Source organism: Ascaphus truei, chromosome 1, assembly GCF_040206685.1.
Source record: "Ascaphus truei isolate aAscTru1 chromosome 1, aAscTru1.hap1, whole genome shotgun sequence".
In the NCBI taxonomy this organism is placed as follows: Eukaryota; Metazoa; Chordata; class Amphibia; order Anura; family Ascaphidae; genus Ascaphus; species Ascaphus truei.
The window spans coordinates 185380879-185404363 of NC_134483.1; the positions used below are offsets into that span (position 1 = coordinate 185380879).

A 23485-nucleotide genomic window follows, 5' to 3' on the forward strand; every position below is an offset into this window, starting at 1 on the left:
ATGTGTATATATATGTGTGTATATATGTGTGGCTTTGAGGATGTGTGTCAACCTCCGGGAACAATGTCCGTTCCAGTTTTAGATAAGGTCTCGTTATGAGTCCTGATTTAATGGACCCTTGAGGATCTAGCATAGAGAGACTCCGAGTTTGCTTAGGAATGGAAGTGGCTTCATTTTAGAGGAATAATGCCTAAACTTTTATCTTTATGCTTATATGGCCCTGGCATTGTAGAAATTCCTACACATAGTAGCACTTGGAGAAAACAAACCTTAATGCAAAACGTTTATAAATCCATGTTTGATTCCTGATATGGCTATGCCTCAGGCCACTTCAAACACAGTCTTTACTAGTAGATAGAATAAGATACTTCCTTGGTTGTTATACCTTTTAATGGGCCGACCTATCCATGCTACAAGGTTGTCTTGTGCCTAAGGCTGAGTCCCCGCTAGCGCTGAGTGCGCTGGCGCTCAAAGCATGCGTGGCGGGTGTCCTGCGTCTGCTCGCGCGCGGGGGGAGGGGGGGTGGCATTGCTGAATATTGAGCGAGCGGGAAAGTATAAAATTTTTATTTACCGAAGCGCATCGCGTGTGTGCACGCGCATACCCACATGCGCATCGCGTGAGCGGGGACTTACATATATATATATGCAAGTCACCAAGCACCGCCCGCTCAGCGCTAGCGGGGCCGCAGCCTAAGGCTGCGTCCCCAATGCCTTCTACAGGCGTGCGCTGCGGGAACAAGCACCACCCCTCAATGGGGCTGGGCCCAGTACACATCTTCGCGCTGAATGTGCAGCCGCGCTGTACTACAAGTTTTTCCAATGACATTCAAATTGTATTTACAATTTGCGACGGAGGGGTGGCCACGCCCCCGCCGGCGGTTCAGCCAATGAGGGCGACCTAGCCACGTGAGGTCATGGCCACGCCCCTGGAAAACCCCAGCCATGCCGCCCCCCCGTCACAATCTCCTGCATCTTCTCCCAGATCGCGGTGAAGCGCTGTGCACAAGCCAAGGCAGCCCCCCCGCCCCCTTTGCCGGGCGCGCGTGCTACAGTGCACACTGGGACCGCGGCCTAAGCTTTCGAGACTGCAGAGGTCTCTTCGTTGGATAAATGCGATTAATGAATGAAGGCAAAACTGCTACTGATTATACCTGTTCACATAGTGTATTACCATGAGGCTTGTAATTTAGTAGCAACTTCAGAACGAAGAAACTATCTCCGTTACACTTCTGCCTTGAAGAATCCACACTTTCTTTTCTTACCTAGCCTGAGAACATCATGCTTCTAGACCGGAATACCCCCAAGCCCCGCATTAAGATCATAGACTTTGGTTTGGCTCACAAAATCGACTCTGGAAATGAATTCAAGAACATCTTTGGAACCCCTGAATTTGTGGGTCAGTATGTCTCGCCGGCTACATTTCTTTATGTAATAACAATGTTGTTATTATTCATGCTGAATAGATTTTTCTGTTGGCGGGGCACGGAAAAGCAGTAATTTGACTAACATGCTGCATTATTCATACAATGTTCATTTTTCTAAGTTAACTTTGTTCTGTTTTGTCTCAAAATTAGCTCCTGAAATTGTAAACTATGAACCGCTTGGTCTTGAATCAGATATGTGGTGAGTTGTTAGAAAATGCTGGGGTGGGGGGCGGGGGTTTACACATCATTTGTACGTCTTCCTGATCGTGAATTGCAATTTGTAACTTTTTGTTTCTTTTTGTTTTAGGAGCATTGGTGTAATAACATATATTCTGTAAGTACCTTTACATAGTATCATGTTCTTGTGGGGTAGGGGGGCTAGAATGTATTAATGCAATATCACATTTCTCTGTACTGGGTGAAAAGCCCTTCTCTGGCAGAGTTGGGTGAGCATAAGGAAATTAAATGTCAAATGGTTGTCTTGGTTTTCTTGCACTGTTCTGTTTACTGCTGGATAGGGCAGAAACGTGATAATAATACTGTAGCATGTTCTTGTATAGCGCTGCTAGTTTTACACAGCGCTTTACAGAGACATTTTGCAGGCACAGGTCCCTGCCCCATGGAGCTTACAATCTGTTTTTGGTGCCTGAGGCACAAGGAGATGAAATGACTTGCAAAGAGCCGACACCGGGAATTGAACCCGGCTCCCCTGCTTCAAACTCCGTGCCAGTCAGTGTCTTTACTCACCGAGCCGCTCCTTCTCCTCCTGTAATGATCTTACAGTCACAAAAGTCCTCTAACTTTTACAGCACTCTAATTGTGATCTTCCCTTTCCGGGAGCGCGATAAAGCAGGAGTGCCATGACGTACGCTAAACAGTATTGGGGATATTCGATGGCGGCCCTTGCGATGCCCAGTGAATGTCATAAGGGCAATGTAAAAGCAATTACACAAGATGTGTCTGCAAGTGTATTTCGTGCGTTCATCAAAAAACTCATTAAACACATTTTTGTTTAATTACTTCTTCCCTGTCCTATGTTGCTGTTGCCGTCACACTACTCAGGCTATTTTTAGGCACGTTTATAGTGCTGGCGACGCGACCGATGACGTCACCTGTCGCCGTCGTCACTGGCGAAAGTTAAACTTCCATTTTGAGCAACATCGCTGGCGACAAGGCCAGTGACGTCACAAAGTGGGCGGGCAGAGTGCAGTAGGCGCTCTGTGATTGGTGTAGAGACGGTCACATGTGGTGACTCTCTCCCAAAATCATATTCTACTAACTTCCAAATTTTTGGTCGCTCCGTCGCCGTCACGTTTACTATAAGCGCATGCGACGGATTCAATGTATTTGTTTTGGTGTCGCGTCGCCGTCGCCCGGCACTATAAGCGCAGCCTTAGGGGTTTCCTAAGACGATTTGGTATGGTCTGTAGAGCTCAGGCTGCGGAGGTATTTTCCCCTTTCTCAACTCATTTCCTAAAGCACTAACACCTTTCAACATTAATAGCAACTTTAAAACGTATTCAATTTCACTGCTGTTCACATTTTGTGTTAACCTGGGTGTCCGTGGCAAAGTATGATATTGGCAACGGCTGTTCTCGTTCATATTGTCCTTAGATTGAGTGGTGCCTCGCCATTTCTCGGTGATACAAAACAAGAGACCTTGGCTAATATATCGGCTGTGAGCTACGAGTTTGAAGAAGAATTTTTCAGCAGCACCAGTGACCTGGCCAAAGATTTTATAAGAAGACTTCTTGTCAAGGACCCAAAGTGAGTTACTATTATTTTTTTTCTCCATTACTTTTTCAAAACTGGTCAACCCTAGTATATTAATATTTATTTTTGCTTGTGTAAATAATATTTGAACCTATGTCGAACAGTAGAAAAGTAGTCTATAGTAGAATAACCGTGTTGCCCACTTACTCATGCCTAGCAAAGCCACTTCTCCCCATTCTCGATTTGAAATGTACATTTTTTTTGCATCCATTAAAGTGCATTTTCATGATTCCTACAGAGATTATTTTCCTTTTACTGTACTGCGTGTGTATAATGCTTGTTCGATATTGACCACTATTGAAATGGCTGCCTTTATGCTTTGGTTGATAGATCCTGATAAGAATTTGGAGATACCTGAGGGATAGCAGGTGTGAGTGTAGCATCTACATAGATATGCTGCACAATATACAGCGGTGTAGTTTGGGAAGTACAATAGACTTGTGTACAGTACTGTGAATAAATGGAACTGGATGATGTTAGTGGGGTTACTAGCTCGCTTTTATTTGCCGAGTGCGTGACATGGAAGCTGAGGAATTAAAGTGTCGACATCAAGCTGGAATATGAATACACATTTGTCATGAACACAATAAGTAATGAACCCTTATGTTTTTCATTTTCTCCCTGAAAGGAAGAGGATCACAATTGAAGATAGTTTGCATCATCCCTGGATTAAGGTAGGTGGTGTTGTTGAACACATTTTGGAATGTTCCTTAAATACCTGAAGATTTATTTATTTATCAAATGTTTTACCACCAAGTATGACATTGAGAGTTACCTCTCGTTTTCAAGTATGTCCTGGGCACGGAGTTATGATGACAAATGCACGGTTACAAATACATGGTTACATTAAGTGAACAGGGTTATACATTATATACAAGACATTGCATGCACAGTTGGAGATAATATATATTATAGGTGTATGTAACAGTTACAGACCAGATTAAAATGTGAGGCAGCTTTAGTTTTGAAGAGCTGTCTTGGTGGAAGTATACTCGCGACATTGGCTCCATTTACGAAGATTTGCTGAGTGCTGTTTATCTGCAGTTGCTGCAAACTGCTACCGAAATCGTAGAAACTTGGAAGATAACGAACGTCAGACTAATATTCAGAATAAACAATGAATTTATTGAAGACAGCGTTTCGGTGCAATAACCACACGTTCGTCACACAATGTTGTCTGCAATAAATTCATTTTTTATTCTGAATATTACTTAGCCTGGGGTGCGTTTCCTTAAATACATGAATACATCGAATAGCTAAGGAAATAATGGTCTATCAAGGCCTTGGAACAGTGTAGCAAATTGCCACCACTTCAGTATTATCCTAAAGCTGTTCCTCTAGTGGATTAGCGAAGCCAATTTTTATATTAATAATGTGGACAAAAAATACCGCTGCTAATGTCTCTTGCACATTTTTAGTTATTATATTTCTGATGGTTTTCAAAGGAATGTTTGTCCATGTGGTGTATAATTCATATGGTTAAGTACAAATGGTTTGTTTTCTAGCTTTATACTTTCAAGACTTAACACAAACTGTACTTTTTAGCAGGATTTAAGGCCATATTTACTAACTGGTGCTATGCTATAAGACATTCTCTCGTGCCAGGAGAGACCTTGCAGTCTGTTTACTTTAATTGGCTGTACGGTGTCTTATGGAATAGCACTGCTCGGAAATTACGGGCCAACATCTTACACACACGGGACTGAGAGCATTGGAAGCTGGGCTCAGCAGTAATAACGTGATTAACCTCTTGGCTGCCAGAGAAGCCAACTGTACAATGCACAATAACAAAAGTCACGGGATATACAAAGTTGCAGGATACGATCTATGCAGCCATTTTTAGACATCCACATTGGCCGCGCCACAACAATAGTTTTTAGATCATTTTTTCCCCTCCTAAATATATGTCCACAAGAGAAAAGGTGAAGAAAAATAAAGTAAATGTGTATACTGCAGAGACTGTCCCCTCACCTCCGCAGTATCGTTAATCTGATGAGTGTGTGCATACATTTTACACTGCAGGCTCCTCTTGTATTGATTGGGTTAATATTAATAACGGATTACACAACCCTGTGCATTTTCTTAGTACATCTCATATCCTGAGGGAAATCGAACGTCTTCATTTTACCTTACAGCTTTCTGCTATTATAATCGCTGCCCTAGATTCTTCTCCCAGGTGCCTCATAGGCGAACAGAGAGAAAATAAAGAACATAAATTACAAATATATAACCTTTCATTCTTTATGAACCTTGAGTTTTTTTTTTTTTTGGTTGTTGCTTTTGAAGGAATTGTTTTCAAACCACCGGGACACACTGTAATTATTTCTATGGAGAGCACTTTTCTTTGCCATAAGTCTAAAGTTTGCCTCCTTGGTGCAAGACGTGATTCTCTTTGTGAACTTGTTTCAGCCTAAAGATACACAGCAAGCACTTCGCAGAAAAGCCTCCGCAGTCAATATGGAGAAATTTAAGAAGTTTGCAGCGCGAAGGAAATGGAAAGTAAGCTCATTTGTCTTCATACGCTATATCCACTTCCATAAAAGATATAGCGTAACCAGACCTAAAAGGAGATTTAGTGGAACACTTCCCAGAAGCACAGCTTGCTAGCGACCAATGTAAAGTTAGCAGCACTAGGGCCTGGGTGCCAATATATTTGCCTACATATGTATTTTATAAGTGATTCTGTCGAATTAGACTGCAGAAGCACAGTAGCGGGCTGACCCAGAGTCACAACCTGTTGCTCAATTAGCCTGTGTAAGATGCTAATGTTTTCACACTCATTTTCCGGAATGGTTTAGGCCACTCGTATATAGTCTTGCAGTTTCTAACACTGAAAAAGAAGCCAAACCATTTAAAAGTTGTAAATGTAGTCAATGAGAGTAGGGGATGGTGGTGGGACTTCAGGCCCACTTATTAGTTTGGGACCCACCACTGCAGTACAGAACACAAGTTATCTTTGCAGCACTAATAGCAAAGTGTTACAAAGTGATACCGGCATGCCAAATATTGGCTGTTTTTTTGTGTTTAAGATGGGTATATGGTAAGAAATGGATCTTGTTAAAGAAATTATAGTTTTGTGTTTGTCTTGACCATAAGGTTTATGTTAGCGGATGACTGACCATGTATTTTGTTTCTCAAGCAATCCGTTCGTTTAATATCCCTGTGCCAAAGACTGTCAAGATCATTCTTGTCCAGAAGCAACATGAGCATTGCTAGGAGTGATGACACTCTGGTAAGCAAAAAAACAATTTTGTACAATACATTCAGATTCTGTTTTGTGTCGTATTTTCTCTACGACAAAGTAGACAGTGTAGACCTGTGGCTTTCAACCTTTTTTTTGGTTAAGGAACCCTATAATTATATTATGAAATTCTGAGGAACCCCAACCCTCCCTAATAGCGCTTCTGAGATCAGATGCATTTTAAGGAACCCCAACCCTCGCTAATAGCGCGTCTGAGATCAGATGTATTGTAAATTCTTCTGTATTTGGTACGATATTTAAATGACCTGAAAATGACAGGGAACCCTTTAGGGATGCCCGGGGAACCCAGGGGTTCCTAGCAACCCTTATTGAAAAACCCTAATGTAGTCAGAACAAGCAATAGTTGTTGAACCAGCAATAAAATTCAAATATTTTCAACATTACAATGAATCATGACTTTGAGAAAAGATCTTAAATGGATCATAATGCTGAAATTATAAAGGAAGTTTTAGGGCTGTGTTTAGCCATAAACCCCCTGTCCTGCAGCAGTAATGCATAAACAAAGGGATTAACCTTCAGCAAGGTTAGCGGAGGCTGACATTTATGGATGCTTGTTTGAGCAAAACACAGACCCGTTACATATATACAGTGAATACGTTGCTACCTTTTGTTATTATCTCTCTGACAGAATTAGTCGTGTACTTTCCGTCAATGATTTTAAGCCCGGGTGTCAAATTCCTCTGACTCCACTTAACGCCTTTGCTTTCTTGGCCCCAGGTTAAACAGCGAATAAATATTTAATGTTGATCAGGATTTAAGACTTTTTAAGATCCAGTGTGTTATTTATGCAATTATTCTTTTTGTGTGTAAGCTGGCAAAAAGGCCTCCTGGGAGTTGAATTTGTTGGGTGTTTGCTGAGCGCTTTGTTGATGTATGAGGCTCTATTTATATATCGGATGAAGAATAAAAATGAAGGATTGCAGTATACAGTATATTGAGGTCAGCAGGCACCATTTCTGGAGTAACCTTGCTGCAGAACATCGCAGAACTTTTCAGCTGTTTTTTTTAATAGAATCTAGCACAGATGTCAAAATGTAGTGATATTAAGGTAACTTAGGGAATTGCTCCCCATTGAAACACATGATTCTCACTTGCAGTACACCATCTCTTCCTGGCATCTATATTTCTCTAGAAAATCCTAGATTTTTTTTTCACCCCCTCTCCTGTTCTTTAAAGGAGCTGCAAATAAATATATCACGTGTGAGCACATCCCCATGTCTCAGACAGGTCTGCAGCCCTGCACCATTATCTCTTTGCATGCAGTGCTTCCACTGCAGCCAGGAATTCTGGGTAATCACATGCAAATGAGCAAGCAGTGTCACCTTTTCCTTCAAATCCATTTTAAACCTCCTCACAGACAGCTGTTTAAATGAGCTGTACTTCCCACAGCTATAAATGCTGCAATTGAAAATACTTTGCCATACTGAAAAAATAGAGAGGTGATACCTGGTCAACTTGAATTACAGTGGGGTAGGTGCACTAGGGGTGGAAGTTTGAAAAAGCACAAACCCCTAATAATGTGCCCTCAGTTACTGTGTCTTGTATAATAAAGTTGAACAGCGGTACTATGAGAGATACCGATTGCAGTGTAACATGAATACATAATGGAAAAGGTCCCCTAATAATAGCTAGTAAGCAATGTGATTAGAGCATAAAAGTAATCTTTAATGGTATCAACAAATAAAATACTGCGGGAACATAAAAAGTAATGGATCCCTGGTTATTTCTTTTAAACAAACCATATTACCTCCTCACGAGGCATGAAAATGAAAATAAAGTACTGTGCCACATAGCTTCAGCCGCAAGACGCGAATTAGCAGCAGTATGGAAACAAACAATTATTCCCTCAATTCCCAAAGTTAAAAATAACGTCTGGCAGATTTGCTACATGGAAAAACTGGTTAGTCTTAATAACGACACCTACACAGATTTTCAGAAGGTGTGGTTACCTTGGATTCTGAGTGAAAATCAACCAGAAATTAATACCCACTTAATTTTGTTGTAATAATAAAAAAATTAAAAAAAATGATATTTATATTAACTGTGTGATAGAATATTTTAAGAAGTCTTGTTAGGTTAAATTGTAAATGAATGTGTACTTTCTCCCATCTCTATTTTTTGTACCCTTCCCTCCCCCCTCTCCCTAAATTTTTTTATAAAAATTAAGTTTAAAAATAAATAAATAATGTAACAGAATATATCTGAAGTGATCTGTAAAAGTACATTCCAAAAGAGAAAAAAATGAATCTGTGCAACCTCGTGTCGGGCTGTATGCAGAGCTGTGACGTAGCTTAGGCCGAGACCTCGTGTCCGGTTGTATGCACAGCTGTGACGTAGCTTAGGCCGAGGCCCCGCTGCCTCAGTCAGCGCGCCCGCACTGCATGCAGGCTGCGCACTGAGAGGCAATTGACCGCTACCTGCGGTCTGTAGGGAGCGGGAGCTAGAGCGGGGGGGCGTGGTTTGAGCGGAGGGTTCGTTTGTGCCCCCCCTCGGTCCGTCTCCCCCCTCGATCCCCCCACCCCCACACACAACACACACACACACACACACATATACACACACATATACACACACACACACACACACATACATTCACACATATATACATATACACATTCATACATATAAACACTTCCCCCCCACCCTACCTTTTGGAGGTGGGGGAAGCTCACTCCAGCCCCCGGCGCTGATAGGCTCACCAGCGCACCATGTGACGCGTCACCGCTCGGGATGGCAATCCTCTTGCATCCCCTGGCGGCTGACGCATCACAACACGTAGTGAGCCTCGCCGGAAGGAGGCAGCGGGGCGAGACAGGCAGGAGGTAAGGGGCTGGTGGCCCGGGCGCACGGCCGTCCGCAGCGAGTCCTCAGCCTTAGTTTGTAGGAGATATAAAGTATCACTGCAGCCTCTGTAGCATGTTGTCTGCAATACCATGAGGTTGCTAGCTTGTTTCGAAGTAGCAACCAGGGGGACTATATGGTAACAATGCACCAGCAATTTAATCACACTAAATGCTGTTACGAATACAGAAAAGAAAGGCTGTAACTGGGCGCTTAATTAAAAACCAAATGGGTATCCGTGTGAAATACTAATTTAAATATAAGTGCCTCAAAATCAATAAAGTGTATAATCTTCACCAATAGTGTGAAAACGATCTAGATATAATTATATAATATGTGAGGTTAAGAAATATAAAGCGGCTCTACACCCTTGAGTAGGACCGTCCTCTGGTCCCCAAAATGCAGCAGTCTTCCATGTAAGGGGAGCGCTTGTGGTTCACATGAAGGATATGTGAATAAAGAGATGCCAATAATGGTGTAGCCAATAGGGACAGTGAGATTAAACTAAAACAAGATGTTGGTCCCACCCCCAGATTTGTATGATAAAGATAGCGTATCAGAGACCCACCTCTCTCTGGTGGGAGCACTGCAATGGTCCCTCTTCTTTGTATCCAGTGTGGCTCGAGAAACAAAGAGAACTCACACTAGTGTAATATATCCAAAAGAATATATATTGCACAGAAACAGATTGTGTATATAACACTCACGTTTTATACAAATGTATCTTTCATTGGAGAGAACTCGGTAAACGGTCCTGGTGCTCCGTTGGTCCCACTCATATTGTTTTTAAAGGACCGGAAATTTGCAGGGAACCTTTTAGGGATGCTCGGGGAGTGGAACCCAAGGGTTCCTAGGAACCCCTGATGAAAAACATATTTATCTAGGCACATGCCCTCAAGCACCCCCAGCCCCACCCCCCAGGCTACCCCGCCCCTGCTCACAGCAAGAGCGAATTGGGAGTGCCCTGAGTTCTGTGTGAGTGGGCCTCTTGATGGAAGTGTAAGGATTCAGAAACACAAGTTTTCTATGAATGGATCATGCTATAAATATGTGACTGTATTATGAGACATGCTTTTGTTCTTTCGCTCTATAATTTGATTTCTGCCTGTAATAATTAACATAAACACATATTGAACCAGAGTGAAGTAAAGAAAAATACATCCGAAATGTAAAAGAAAAAATTATGCTTCATCAAATGTATAGTTTTATCAACAAATATAATCTAGCATTGTGGCTTGGTCTGGTCTCTTGTTGGTCTGCGATCATGGTATTCTGCTGGCTTATCAGGTTTTAACAAACTAATTCTCTCCCCCCCTCCTGCCACCCCCATTCCCATTTCCCAGAATCCTTTGTTGCGATGGAAGCACTGCATGCTAGGAGAATGGTGTATGCTTAAGACGTGAATGTGCTCACAAGTGATATTTTCAGTTGCTGTATGCTATACAGTGGAGGGCTTTTGTCAATATTTTTTTACCCACCATAACTTATATAATGTGGGGTTGAAACCTATCCCAGCTTCAAATTGCAAAGCCAGTATAACCAGCCTCACACTGATGAGACCCAAAAGATTGAAACCACTGTCTCTGGGTAGGTTTATTCGCTATGCATTTTAACCCAGGATACACTGAAAAGCTGTGTAATGCGGCAGGCATAGACTTATAGGGCTCTATGTTAAAATGGATTTGAAGCAAAAGGTGGCACTGTGTACTCATTTGCATGCCATTTCCCAGAACCCCTTGCTGCAGTGGAAGCACTGTATGCTAGGAGATGAATGTGCTCACAAGAGATATTTTATTTTGCAATACACTCATTAGGAAGTTCCCTAAGCTCAGCACAGCTTGAAGACAGCAGAGTGAAGTAAACTGCCTTACTCTGCAGCATTACTTTCATAGTGCAAACATACGCTATGTCAACAAAGCAGTTTCCTCCCCCCCTCCCCTCTCTCTCCTCCCCCCTCCCCTCCGCGCACTTTGTTTTTTATCTATGCAAATGTGTCATATCGGAGTAAAGAAGGAAAAAATAAAACGTGAATATGGTTGTAGGACTTATGTCACTAGAACTGAAGGGACTTCTCTATCGCAGCTGTAATATTGCTTCTGACATCCTGCTCAGTGCCACCCACCCACAAGCCATTAAAAATGCATTCTCTCCCACTGACACAGGAAATCAAAGTACTCTTATAATATATAATTTAGCATGTGACATTGATGTTTTCTCCTTAGAGTTCATATATAAACAAAATCATATTCTCCTAGGTTGTCTATTTTTTTTATCCCACAAAGTACCAGTGGGTATCTCTGGAGTTCCTTCATACAAGAAAAATACAAGCAGTGCTAGGTAATAAGACATATTATGACACTGCCAACGTTGCTGTGCAAAGCGTAAAAAAGTGTATTTTTTTTATCAGGGATTGCTGTTTTCACGTTCCAGTCCGCACAGCTTGTGCATTGTTTCGACTGGAGATGGGAAAAAAGTGGCTGTCAAAATTAAGCTGGCAGTGAGCCGATCAGGGTTGTGCAATCTTTTCCCCTTGCGCCGTCCATGTCTGCACTCGTCCCCTGCTCGCACCCCACTCCTTACCTTGTCTCCGGCGTATATTGATGCCACGGGGTCACGTGACTTCGTGTTGCCATGGCAATGCGGTGTCACGTGACCCGCAGCGTCAAATGACGCCGCGTTGCCATAGCAAAGCGTCGTCTGAGACAAGGTAAGTGAAGTTGCAGAGGCCTCACGCTATCCCCCGGCATTTTATTTAAATGCCTTGGGGAAGAGCGCTGGGCCTCTGCAACCGCTGCGCCCCCCTGAAAAATCTCGTGGCCCCCCAGTTTGCACACAACTGGTATAGATGACCAATGATGTAGCGTTCTCTGGTTAGCTTACCACCCTTTCAGTCTGTTCACCAGCCAACTTGTGAAAGGGCAAATGCCGGCCTCTTAAAATATAATCCACATTTATTTCTGGGGATCATATATTTTTAATATTTTGTTCTATTTTAGAAGTTTTATGTTTTCTGGCCTTGTAGGTGGTCTTAACCACGTATTTGTGTTTGGTAGGTCTGTGCTTGCATTTAATAGACATTTATAACCCACACGAGAAATGGACACCAAGGAATTCTGGGATTTCAGACCCAATATCTAATGGTTGGAACCTCCTCAACTACCCTTTTTGTTTTGAAAGTAGGTGTCACGGGAGACCAGGTTTATCAACACATTTATACCAGGATCATACGATTGAGCAAAGCAAGGAGGTAAAATAAATTGTAATTTATTTCAGGAAAAGACAAACACACAATATAACACAATTTACACTAAAAATACACTTACTTTGGAAATTTGGGGTAACAGAAACTGCCTTTCCTAGTTGCCAAGCAAACAGCAAAATAATCCAGGCAGCTTTTCCTTCAAGTAGCCTCTGAGAATCTTAGATGACTTACTCAGAGCTTGGAATTTTTGGAACACATTGAATCACCCCTCTGGGTTGGTGTCTTGCTGTCTTATACACCTTGGGACAGGCAGTCCCACCAACCACTGGCGTGGGAATTTAATCGCTGACCAATTACACACTGCCAGGTTTGTGGAAGCTGGTACCTATAGCTTCAGAAAAGTAAGAGGGCATGTGCGCTGATCGCCATCTTGCTCACTTACTATTCTAAGCCCCCCGCAGACTCAATGCCCGAAAGTCTGGGGCAGGTGACAACGGGCCAGGATAGCTTGCCTTCATCCCAGGATGTTAGCACTTAACTTAGCTATCCTGCCTATCTGGCTGCTCACACCTCTGGAACAAGTGTTACTTTGATCTATGGGACTTCGAGGGGACTACCCCGCACCAAAACCTGGGGTGGCCAGGAGTTCTCCTTTGATCCCGAGATGAAAAGACCCTGCCTTATGTTACATGTATAAAGTAAAACATATTTTCTTAAAACACTGCTGCTTAATAAAATATACTTCTATACACGCTTCTGTTAAAATATGTTACAGCCTTTTGGTGTATTGAGATAGAGTGTAAGCTAACCTGCTTCCTTTACACTAGCCTGTATCCCTTACACACTGCAAGGCAACACATGCGCAATACACGGGTCCAAGAGCTAACACTCTAAGACCCCTAAACACTGTTCAGGGGCAACCAAGTGGGCTTAACCTTTATTAGTGAGCCTGGTTAACCCCTCACCGTCACAGTAGGCTCCCCTCTTTGCCCTTTTAAGTTTGGGGTTGGGGGATGCTGCTAAAGAGACCTCCCTCTGATGTGTAACTGTTACGTGATTATGCAGCATGAGGTTTAGGTCTGTAAGTACTATGTTTAACAGGTAAAATGAAGCAGATTGATTTTTATGTTTTTTAATCAGGTTTTACTGGGTTTTTTTTTTTAAATAATTTTTTGATCTTTTACCATTTCTATGCTAAACAAATGCTCTGGCATTTACATTTTTTTTTTTTACATTCTTTATGTAATGTATTTCGGTGATACTGCTGTTTCAGTCCTCCGAGCTCTCTTCTTTGTGTGATAAATAATTATGAAGCCATTAAACATAAAAATAAATAACCAATGTGCTTGAATCCAGTGTTTCTGGAGAGATGCCAAGCAAATTTGTTTATTCCAAAATGCATGGCAATTTGAAACGCCTTCATCCCACCATTTCCGTGAGCAGTGAGTGAGTTTGCTGTTGCCATGCAGCAAGTGTTTCCCAACCTGGGGTGCTGAAGAAGACTTTACAAGGGTGGGGCATACACACTGGGTGATGCAGAAAGTGGCACAGAAAGAGCAGAGCTTTGAGTTAAAAATCGAGAGAGAGAGAGGGACAAAAGAGTTAAAAGATAGACAGTATGGAATTTTTCCTGCACCGATAACACAATTATATGGAATCCTTATTCCATTACACAGGATTTTTGGGGAACCCAAACCTCTGCCATTTTCCTTAGCACACCAGACACAGAAGTGGATTCCAAAGGCGAAACAAAAGCTTTAAGGGGGCCCTGTTTAAAAAAAAAAATTGGGAATTAACAAATGTTTGGAAGGCTTAATCGGGACAGGTTTATTTGAGCCAAAAATGAATGGGGAACGCGTGTACAGGTCTGCTCTAAAAATATAATGAATGATACTTTATTTAAAAGGTTTTTTTTAGCCGTTAGTCCAGTTGCGATAGTGCAGAGTAAAAGAGTACTTCAGTATTAGGTGAGATCAAGCAGTTCTGATTTGCAGAGATCCCACGAGTGTAACACATGTAACAATCAAGATAACAATCTAAGGCAGAAGATGTGGAGAATTCATTGCAAAGGGGAGGGTAAATAAACAGACAGGGCAATAAATGGATGAAAGGGTTACTGAGAAATGTGGAGCGCATGTCAAACCATATATCAATATGCAGTGTGAAGGGAGTGTGCAGCAAGGGGCCAGGACTTGAAATTAAAATTAACAAAGAGGTAGGGAGAATCATTACAAAAAAATCTGCCAGTGTATAAGAAACCCCATATCAGCATTAAGTCGTTTTGTTTTCGTGTCAAAGAGCATTATCATTTTGAGTTAAAATGTATTCCTTTCCCGAGTGCTTTTAAACATTCCTTTGAGGATTTTGATGTTTAAATCATTTACGCAAAGATCTGGCTGTGTGAAGTGATTTCTCACTGGTGTGCAGTATCTTCCTTCTTCATGGTGTGTTATTGTGTGTCTGTGCAGGTTCATTCTGGTTTGAAGTTTTTGACTGGTTTCACCAATGCAGCACTATTGGTCACATTGCATTGTATCATATATACCACATTCCTGGAATTAGATTGTAAGCTCTTCGGGGCAGGGGCTCCTTTTCCTAAATGTTACTTTTATGTCTGAAGCACTTATTCCCATTATGTGTTATTTGTATTATTTGTTATTTATATGATTGCCACGTGTATTACTGCTGTGAAGCGCTGTGTACATTAATGGCGCTATAGAAATAAGGACTTGTCCAAGGTCCAGAGGGATCGTTTGTATCAGGATCACCCCAGAAAAGAAGGAAAGAATATAGTGCACAACGGTCTAACAATTCTGAAGGGGTGAGGGTCTTGGCTCCTTCAGAGAGCCTACTTACAGTGTGCAAATATTATGTAGGCAGATAATGTAGTATTCAAATTTCTGGATCGGTGTGGAGTTGAAGTTGAGTCTCGGGGGGAAAAGGGAGAAGAAAAAAAATGATTGTGCAGACCAATCTGACAATTTTTATCTAGATAGAAGAAACAATCAATATGTACTCACATTGTGTATATAAAGGGCAGACATATAATCAATGTTGGATGTATGCGTTCGTCGCGCGCCGTGGTGGAATAAATTTGCGCCGTTCCCAGTCTCTGAATTATCTCCCCTGTTAGCTGGTAACTTGGTGATCCGACGGCTTGGCGTGTTGCATCTCTTCCGGCCGGATCAACATCACGTCCGGTTTCTCAGATCCGGGAGATAGAGACGCAGTAGTTGGTGGGCAAGTCCTCCCGGCACAGTCTCCTAGCGTCTCGGCAGGCAGTAGGCAATAATAGCTCAACGCGTTTCGCTGAACTGGTCAGCCTCCTGACGAAGGAACTGGACGTGACGTTGATCCGGCCAGAAGAGATGCGTGATGAGTTACCATCTAACAAACGCTCCCTCTGGACGTTGGACGTCTACTACATTTCAAAAAGGGAATCCCAAACAATTCCCACCAGAGGGTGAGATTTTGTAAATCACCTAACATTGTTTTACTGTGACCATAATATAAATTTTCACTTCGCTATATTTGTTCTGTATACGTCAGTCACACTCATTGGTGAAATAGATTATTTTTCACATATTGAGTGTTTGCGTGGGTATAAGCGCCGTTCAAATCACTTTGGTGTCTACTCTATATGTCTAACCTATATAAGTAAAGACACACAGTTGTGTGAAAAATAAAGTATATCCTTGTTGAATTCTATGGTTTTACATATCAGGACATAATAACAATCATCTGTTCCTTAGCAGGTCTAAAAATTTGGTAAATACAACCTCAGATGAACAACAACATATGACATATTACACCGTGTCATGATTTATTTAACAAAAATAAAGCCAAAATGGAGAAGCCATGTGTGAAAAACTAAGTACACCCTTTCTGCTTCCATAGGAATTAAGATGCTAAGTAGCAGACAGGTGCTGCTAATCAAATGCCCTTGATTAATTGATTGTCAGCAAGTGTGACCACCTCTATAAAAGCCAAAGTTTTTTCAGTTTGCTGGTCTGGAGCATTCAGGTGTGTGTTAACAGCATGCCAAGGAGGAAAGACATCAGCAATGATCTTAGAGAAGCAATTGTTGCTGCCCATCAATCTGGGAAGGGTTTTAAGGCCATTTCCAAACAATTTAAAGTCCATCATTCTACAGTGAGAAAGATTATTCAAAAGTGGAAAACATTCAAGACAGTTGCCAATCTTCTAAGGAGTGGACGTCCCAGCAAATTCACCCCAAGGTCAGACCGTGCAATGCTCAGAGAAGTTGCATAAAACCCAAGAGTTACATCTCAGACTCTACAAGCCTCAGTTAGCATGTTAAATGTTAAAGTTCATGACAGTACAATTAGAAAAAGACTGAACAAGTATGGTTTGTTCGGAAGAGTTGCCAGGAGAAAGCCTCTACTCTCTAAACAGAACATGGCAGCACGGCTTAGGTTTGCAAAGTTGCATCTGAACAAACCACAAAACTTCTGGAACAATGTCCTCTGGACAGACGAGACCGAAGTGGAGCTGTTTGGCCATAATGCACAGCGCCACGTTTGGCGAAAATCAAACACAACATATCAGCACAAACACCTCATACCAATTGTCAAGCACGGTGGTGGAGGGGTGATGATTTTGGCTTGTTTTACAGCCACAGTACCTGGGAAACTTGCAGTCATTGAGTCGATAATGAACTCCTCTGTATACCAAAGTATTCTAGAGTCAAATGTGAGGCCATCTGTCCGACAGCTAAAGCTTGACCGAAATTGGGTCATGCAACAGGACAATGATCCCAAGCCCACCAGCAAATCTACAATAGAATGGCTGAAAAAGAAAAGAATCAAGGTGTTGCAAGGCCCAGTCAAAGTCCAGACCTCAACCCGATTGAAATGCTGTGGTGGGACCTTAACAGAGCTGTGCCCACAAACCTCAATGAACTGAAGCACCGTTGTAAAGAAGAGTGGGCCAAAATTCCTCCACAACGATGTGAGAGACTGATAAAGTCATACAGAAAATGATTACTTCAAGTTATTGCTGCTAAAGGTGGTTCTACAAGCTATTGAATCATAAAGTGTACTTTGTTTTTCACACATGGCTTCTCCATTTTGGCTTTATTTTTGTTAAATAAATCATGAAACGGTGTAATATGTCATGTGTTGTTGTTCATCTGAGGTTGTTTTTACCTAATTTTAAGACCTGCTAAGGAACAGATGATTGTTATTATGTCCTGATATGTAAAACCATAGAATTCAAAGAGGGTGTACTTTCTTTATCACATGACTGTATGTTTACAAAGTTTGCAGTTGAATGGTCAAGACCATGCTATTGATGCTTAACCTGGGGGAAGAGAGAGACATTTCGAAAACTTGTCTTACAATATCTATTATTAGTCCAAATATAAAGGTATCACCTAATACTGAAGTACTCATTTAAAAGATTACATACTTTTGGTGATTTAAACATGCATTTTGTGCGGCCTTGCTCTTCTATACCTTTTTGTGCTTCCCTACATACCTGTGCAATGGTGGGTTGTTCCTGGTAAATACTGTAAATTGGGATGTTATGGTGGCTTTATTATTGGGCAATGTAATAAAATATAATTCATAGGATTGCAATATGTTTATAATGCAAGTTTTTCTATAGACAGACAACTTCCTGGAAATAACGAATGTAAACGCTGAATTGGCTATAAATGTAGGTTTTGCTATCAACAGACAATGTCCTGGAAACAAAGAATGTATCTGTGGATAGAATGAAAAATAGGTATTATGCCTGGCAAGTAATGTACAAGATGCCACTCACATCAGCAATACTTATTGTTATGCGTCTGTTTATTAAACAGGATGAAGAAGACTCTTTCGTTATGAAGGCCATCATTCACGCTATCAACGATGATAATGTCCCAGGTTTACAGCATCTTCTTGGGTCTTTGACCAACTATGATATTAATCAACCAAACAAGGTACAGTGTTCTGTTTCTTATTTAATGCTCAATTCTATATAATTCATACTAAAAACATATTTCTTCATTAAGGCAGGAGCTCTTTCTGAGCAATTGTCGGTTTCAGTGTTTCCAGTGCCAGTCTTTGTATGGAGTATTGTGCATGATACCTTCAGGGTATTAACAAAATGAGCTCCTGTATGATTTGTTCTGCAACTACCCAATCACCTTTGCTAAAACAATAAATGGATCTTTATTCATATCAGACCTATAAAGAGAACAGTAGTGGGACGAGCATGTATTATGATGGAGTAATTACATGGTGACAAGAGACCTCCTATGTTTTTTCCACCTGAACATTGCTCAGCTAAGATTCCTATCGGTTATTTGGTTGTATTATATAGATCTGATTACAAGGGTTTTTATTATTATACATATTAGGGATGCTCCTAACATGCATGTGCGTTCTGGTATATTTTAAAACGTGCATTGGAGATTATGCTGTGAATGGTAGAATTACCTGAATGTTTGTAGTCTTCAAACCATATGGGTTTTTTTTTTTTTTACTCCCATGCCATAAATTCACGTGTTGTTTTTGTGTTGTGTGTATTCTTTTATTTGTTATAGCGCTACTATTGTATACAGTGCTTTATTGAATTAATATACAGATATTACAGGATATACAGATATTGTTTTAGAGCAGGAAATATTAGCATCTAGAAAAATCTGTGCCCACTTTAGCTTCTCCTCCTGCATAGCTAGTCCTGCATTCTATCGCCTGCAGCAGTGGAATAACCTGCCAAACTTAATGCACTAGTACCTACTCGGTGGAACTGGACCCTCTACGTACGATTTTATCAGCAGCGCAGTGGTTCCCAGCACTTTATATGGTGGGGGTGGGGGAGATCTGCTAAGTTTCACAATCTTTCTGGGTGGCAAAACCAAACAGAATAAACTGAAATACAGTACAAATCCTCCAAAAGTGGTGATGTTTCAAAGGACATTGGACAAAGGAGTCATTTTTATCTTGCTTCATTATACTGTATATACGGTAGTTAGTGTGCTCCAGGTTTGTACCACGTGTATCAACTTGTGATTGGAGGAGTGACCCATACCACATTGTAATGGGATGTATCAGATTCTGCAACACCGCATCATTTCTTCACCCTAAACAACTGCCATATCTGAGGTGGCATAAACATACCTGGCTAACGTTCATCTGAAACAGCTGCAAATGGGCAGTGTGGGAAAACATTCTCTTGTGATCTTAATACTAAACCAGTAGCAGAATGACCACTCTCCGCATATGATGTCAAATGGTCCAGCAGAGCAACAACCCAGCATGCAGCAGTTCTGCTCAATATCACTTTCCCCTGTAAAGCCTCATTCATCTCAGTGACTGTTCCTGTTCCAAGTGGTCATCGTTTCCCCTTTTTTAGCCCTTTGTGCTACATGCAGTAGAGAGGTGTGACGCTGGGGCCGTGCTAGCATTTTGAGAGAAAAAAACCCCTTTATTGACCTTTTTAAGTTAACATATTGTATGTGCATATATGTATATATATTTTTTCCATAACTTTTTTTCTTTTCCATACATTTTCAGACACACATTTAAATACTTGTTGTACAGTGTATTCAAATATGTGTCTGAAAATATCTGAAAAAAAGAAAAAAGTTATGGAAAAAAAATGATTTCCCAGAAAACAATATATATAGATTACATTTGACGTTCCTTATACAAAAAACTCTTCTTGTGTCTGTTATAACTCATTTCATATTAATAACATACCTACCATAACACACATAATCAACACTTACTTCTACTACAAATAATATAAAAAGAAACGTAAACAAATTAATCCACAACACTCAACAGTACTTTATTAATCTTTTTTGCATAATCCCCTTTGAGTCATTATTTACTCTGATTTCTGAAGGACCCAATCTGTGGCTTCAATTTTTTATTTGTATTATTTTTCTTTTTGAAAAATCTTAAGTGCAATTCCCATTTCTTAACGAATTTCTTCGAGCCTCCCTCCAAATCCCGAGTATGTATCTTTTTCTGTCATATTGTGTTAACATCAGCAATTCTCTTTGAATATCTGAAACCTTGGGTGGTGTTGCAACCTATTATATTTAATGGAATCATTTTGACCTCAATGCATAATAATAAACAAAGTACCTAAGTGTGTTGGGGGTCATTAGCAATACTTCTTTTCCTTTGCCCTAGTACCGACCTTGGCTGGGAGACTGCTGTGAATTCTAGTTGTCTCCCCTAAGGTTCAGGAAGAGCTGCTCAGTCTGCTTTATAAGAGCAGTGCACTTTCAGATAAATGATCTTGATCAATATTTTACATGGGCAATGTATCGACATACATATGTTATAATAGTTCCAGCACATCTCCTGTGCGCTGAAAATGAAAGACTAACATTGGTTATGGGTTTGCACTTTGTTTCTTATTATTTTGTGTGTGTTTTTTTTTAGCATGGGACGCCTCCATTATTAATTGCTGCAGGCTGTGGAAATATTCAAATGCTTGAATTGCTTATAAAGCGGGGTGCGCAGATCAACGTGCAGGATAAGGTCAGTATTTCACTCTTATGGGTAACAGAAGGACGTTTGTGATTTTCACGGGTTACAGGACTGGTGGTTAATTTATTTTCTATAGAATAAAAAAGTGAATTTAAACTGCAAAATTACAAGAAAATAATATGATGGTAATTTGATGTACTAAAAATCTATTGACATGTGCTTTTCCAGTTCCGTTATCAGCCTTTAGTAACTGTGCTGTGTTCACTTAGGCCGGGTCGAATGCAATTTACTGGGCTTCTCGGCATGGTCACGTTGAGACTTTGACATTTCTCCATCAGAACAAATGTCCTTTAGATGTTAAAGATAAGGTAAGAGAGTACATATTTTCTCATTAGATAAATGGCGTGAAGTTTTTTTTTGTTTGTTTAGTGAAGATATAAAAAGCTACAGTGGGGGTCAGTTTGGAATTGAGTAACGTTATTATGTGTAATAATGGGACCCCACCTAAAATGTGCTAAGATCACCCTGGCATCGGGACAAATTGTTCAGAATTGCACAAGGGGAGAATTCTGCTCTTTACATAGAACTTTGCAGTTGAACATGTAGTAGGTTGAACTTGTTGGACATATGTATTTTTTGACCCGGATCTACTATGTAAATATGTAATATGTAACCCGGGCAACTCACCGCGGCAGGGCCGACCTTGGGTTTTGCGGGGCACAAGGCAGCATGCTGGCGGCGGGGCCCCCCTTGTAACTTACCTAGACCAGCAGCCCTCCGGCAGCGTTGCATCACGTGACTTCACGTTGCCATGGCAACGCGATGCTGAAGGAGGCGACCTGCTGCAGTGAAGGTAAGCGCACACACCTCCCCCTTCTCCCTCCCCCCACATATAACTCTTTGCCGGTCTGCCTCGCTCTTTCTCCTCTCCCTCCTGTCGGAGCCTGTATCAAACTTCCGACCGGAGGGGGGAGCTGTAGATGGAGGTGCTCCCTCCTCCAGCTCCCCCCTCCAGTTGAGTGAAAGTTGGATCCCGGCGCAGAGCCCCTGAAGGCACGAGGCTGCCGCCTTGCTCGCCGTGCCCCAAGGCCGGCCTTGGGGCTCCTGCCAAGCATATCACCTCTAAGGAAAAGAAGGATCCAACGCGCTACGGTTTTCTATATAAAGCTAGGCCCTTGAGAAAGACCTATTGGTCGAAACGTTGCTTTATATAGAAAGCCGTAGAGCGTTGGATCCTTCTTTTCCTTAGTATTGCCCTGGAATATACCTGACAGGTACTCCTTGAACCAGCGGCACCGGTAAAATTGTATGTATATTTTTTTCATTGTTGAGTGCAGCATATCCCTTTTATAAGCATATCACCTCAGCAATAAATGATCAGTTAGTCATACATATGACTACATCATGTGAGTATTTGTCTAGGGAGGTCACTTCAGTAGAAATCCACAATGCATGTGTAATGCCGTTAGAAATGTGTGTACATATATCTGTAAGCCGCTTATACTTTGGCAACCAACCAAACAGAGCTGGGTTTCAATTAAGCAATTTTCATTCACATTTGGTTTAGATTAATTTAATTCACATTGAATGTGCAGGTTCAACTTAGTCCTGCTGTAAATGTTTTTCCCTTTACTTTCCTTATCGTACCATGTTCAAATACATGTTTTGTTGTTAAACATATCTCGAACTGTGACACCGCCATTAAAATGGCAGAGTTCCTATATACGGTAGCTGTGGGCTTTCTCATTATTACAACTCCGGTTCCATTAGCATGTACCAATGAGACGGCACCAGTACAACCTTCCCCTTCACCCCTTGCAATATGGGGCTGATACCCATATCCTGTGTGTTTTTAGTCTGGAGAAACCGCTCTTCACGTGGCAGCTCGCTACGGCCATGTAGACGTTATTCAGTATCTGTGCAGCATGGGATCACATCCAGATATTCAGGATAAGGTAGGTTATGTTTGAAAGCGAATTGGGTAACGGGATACCATTGGTGTTATCCAGCTCACTGATCTTACACATGAAATATGGAAGGAAATGGGGCATGGAAAGTCGGAGATTGCCAGGGGAAATCTTCTCTTGTAGCGTATTAAGAGGTGTGTATGAACTCCTTCACTGTTTGTATGTGAACACCATATCGCTTTAAATCAGGTAACACAGGAACAATTATGAAAAGCGGTTTCAAAGGAACATTATTTATGGGCTTCAGACTTAACTCCCTCACCAGCCTCCCTCCCATAATGCATTGCATACCACACCATTATGTTCTATTTCAGTGGTGCTCAATTCCAGTCCTCAAGACCACCCCAACAGGTCAGGTTTTAAGCATATAACAGCTTCAGCACAGGTGGTGCAGACTTTGACTGAGCCGCTGATTGAGTTACATGTGCTGAAGCTGGGATTTCCTGAAAGCCTGACCTGTTGGGGGGGGGGGGTTCCTCAAGACTGGACTTGAGCAACCCCTGTTACATTTCACACATCCAGTGTTATGTGGGGGTTATCTTGCTTGGAATTTTTTTT

At 41.4% G+C, this 23485-nt stretch overlaps 1 protein-coding gene across 2 annotated transcripts in view; it reads left to right on the forward strand.

The window, feature by feature from the left end:
* The window catches only part of DAPK1 (death associated protein kinase 1), a 196986-nt gene that overhangs the window by 117847 nt on the left and 55654 nt on the right, over nt 1-23485 (forward strand). For both annotated transcript variants that reach the window (XM_075599053.1, XM_075599049.1), the window contains 11 exons: nt 1269-1398; nt 1577-1625; nt 1734-1760; nt 3041-3193; nt 3828-3873; nt 5609-5698; nt 6339-6431; nt 18332-18451; nt 20913-21011; nt 21230-21328; nt 22817-22915. In XM_075599053.1, coding sequence (XP_075455168.1) covers nt 1269-1398; nt 1577-1625; nt 1734-1760; nt 3041-3193; nt 3828-3873; nt 5609-5698; nt 6339-6431; nt 18332-18451; nt 20913-21011; nt 21230-21328; nt 22817-22915 — 1005 coding nt within the window. The remainder of the gene's footprint in view (nt 1-1268; nt 1399-1576; nt 1626-1733; nt 1761-3040; nt 3194-3827; nt 3874-5608; nt 5699-6338; nt 6432-18331; nt 18452-20912; nt 21012-21229; nt 21329-22816; nt 22916-23485) is intronic.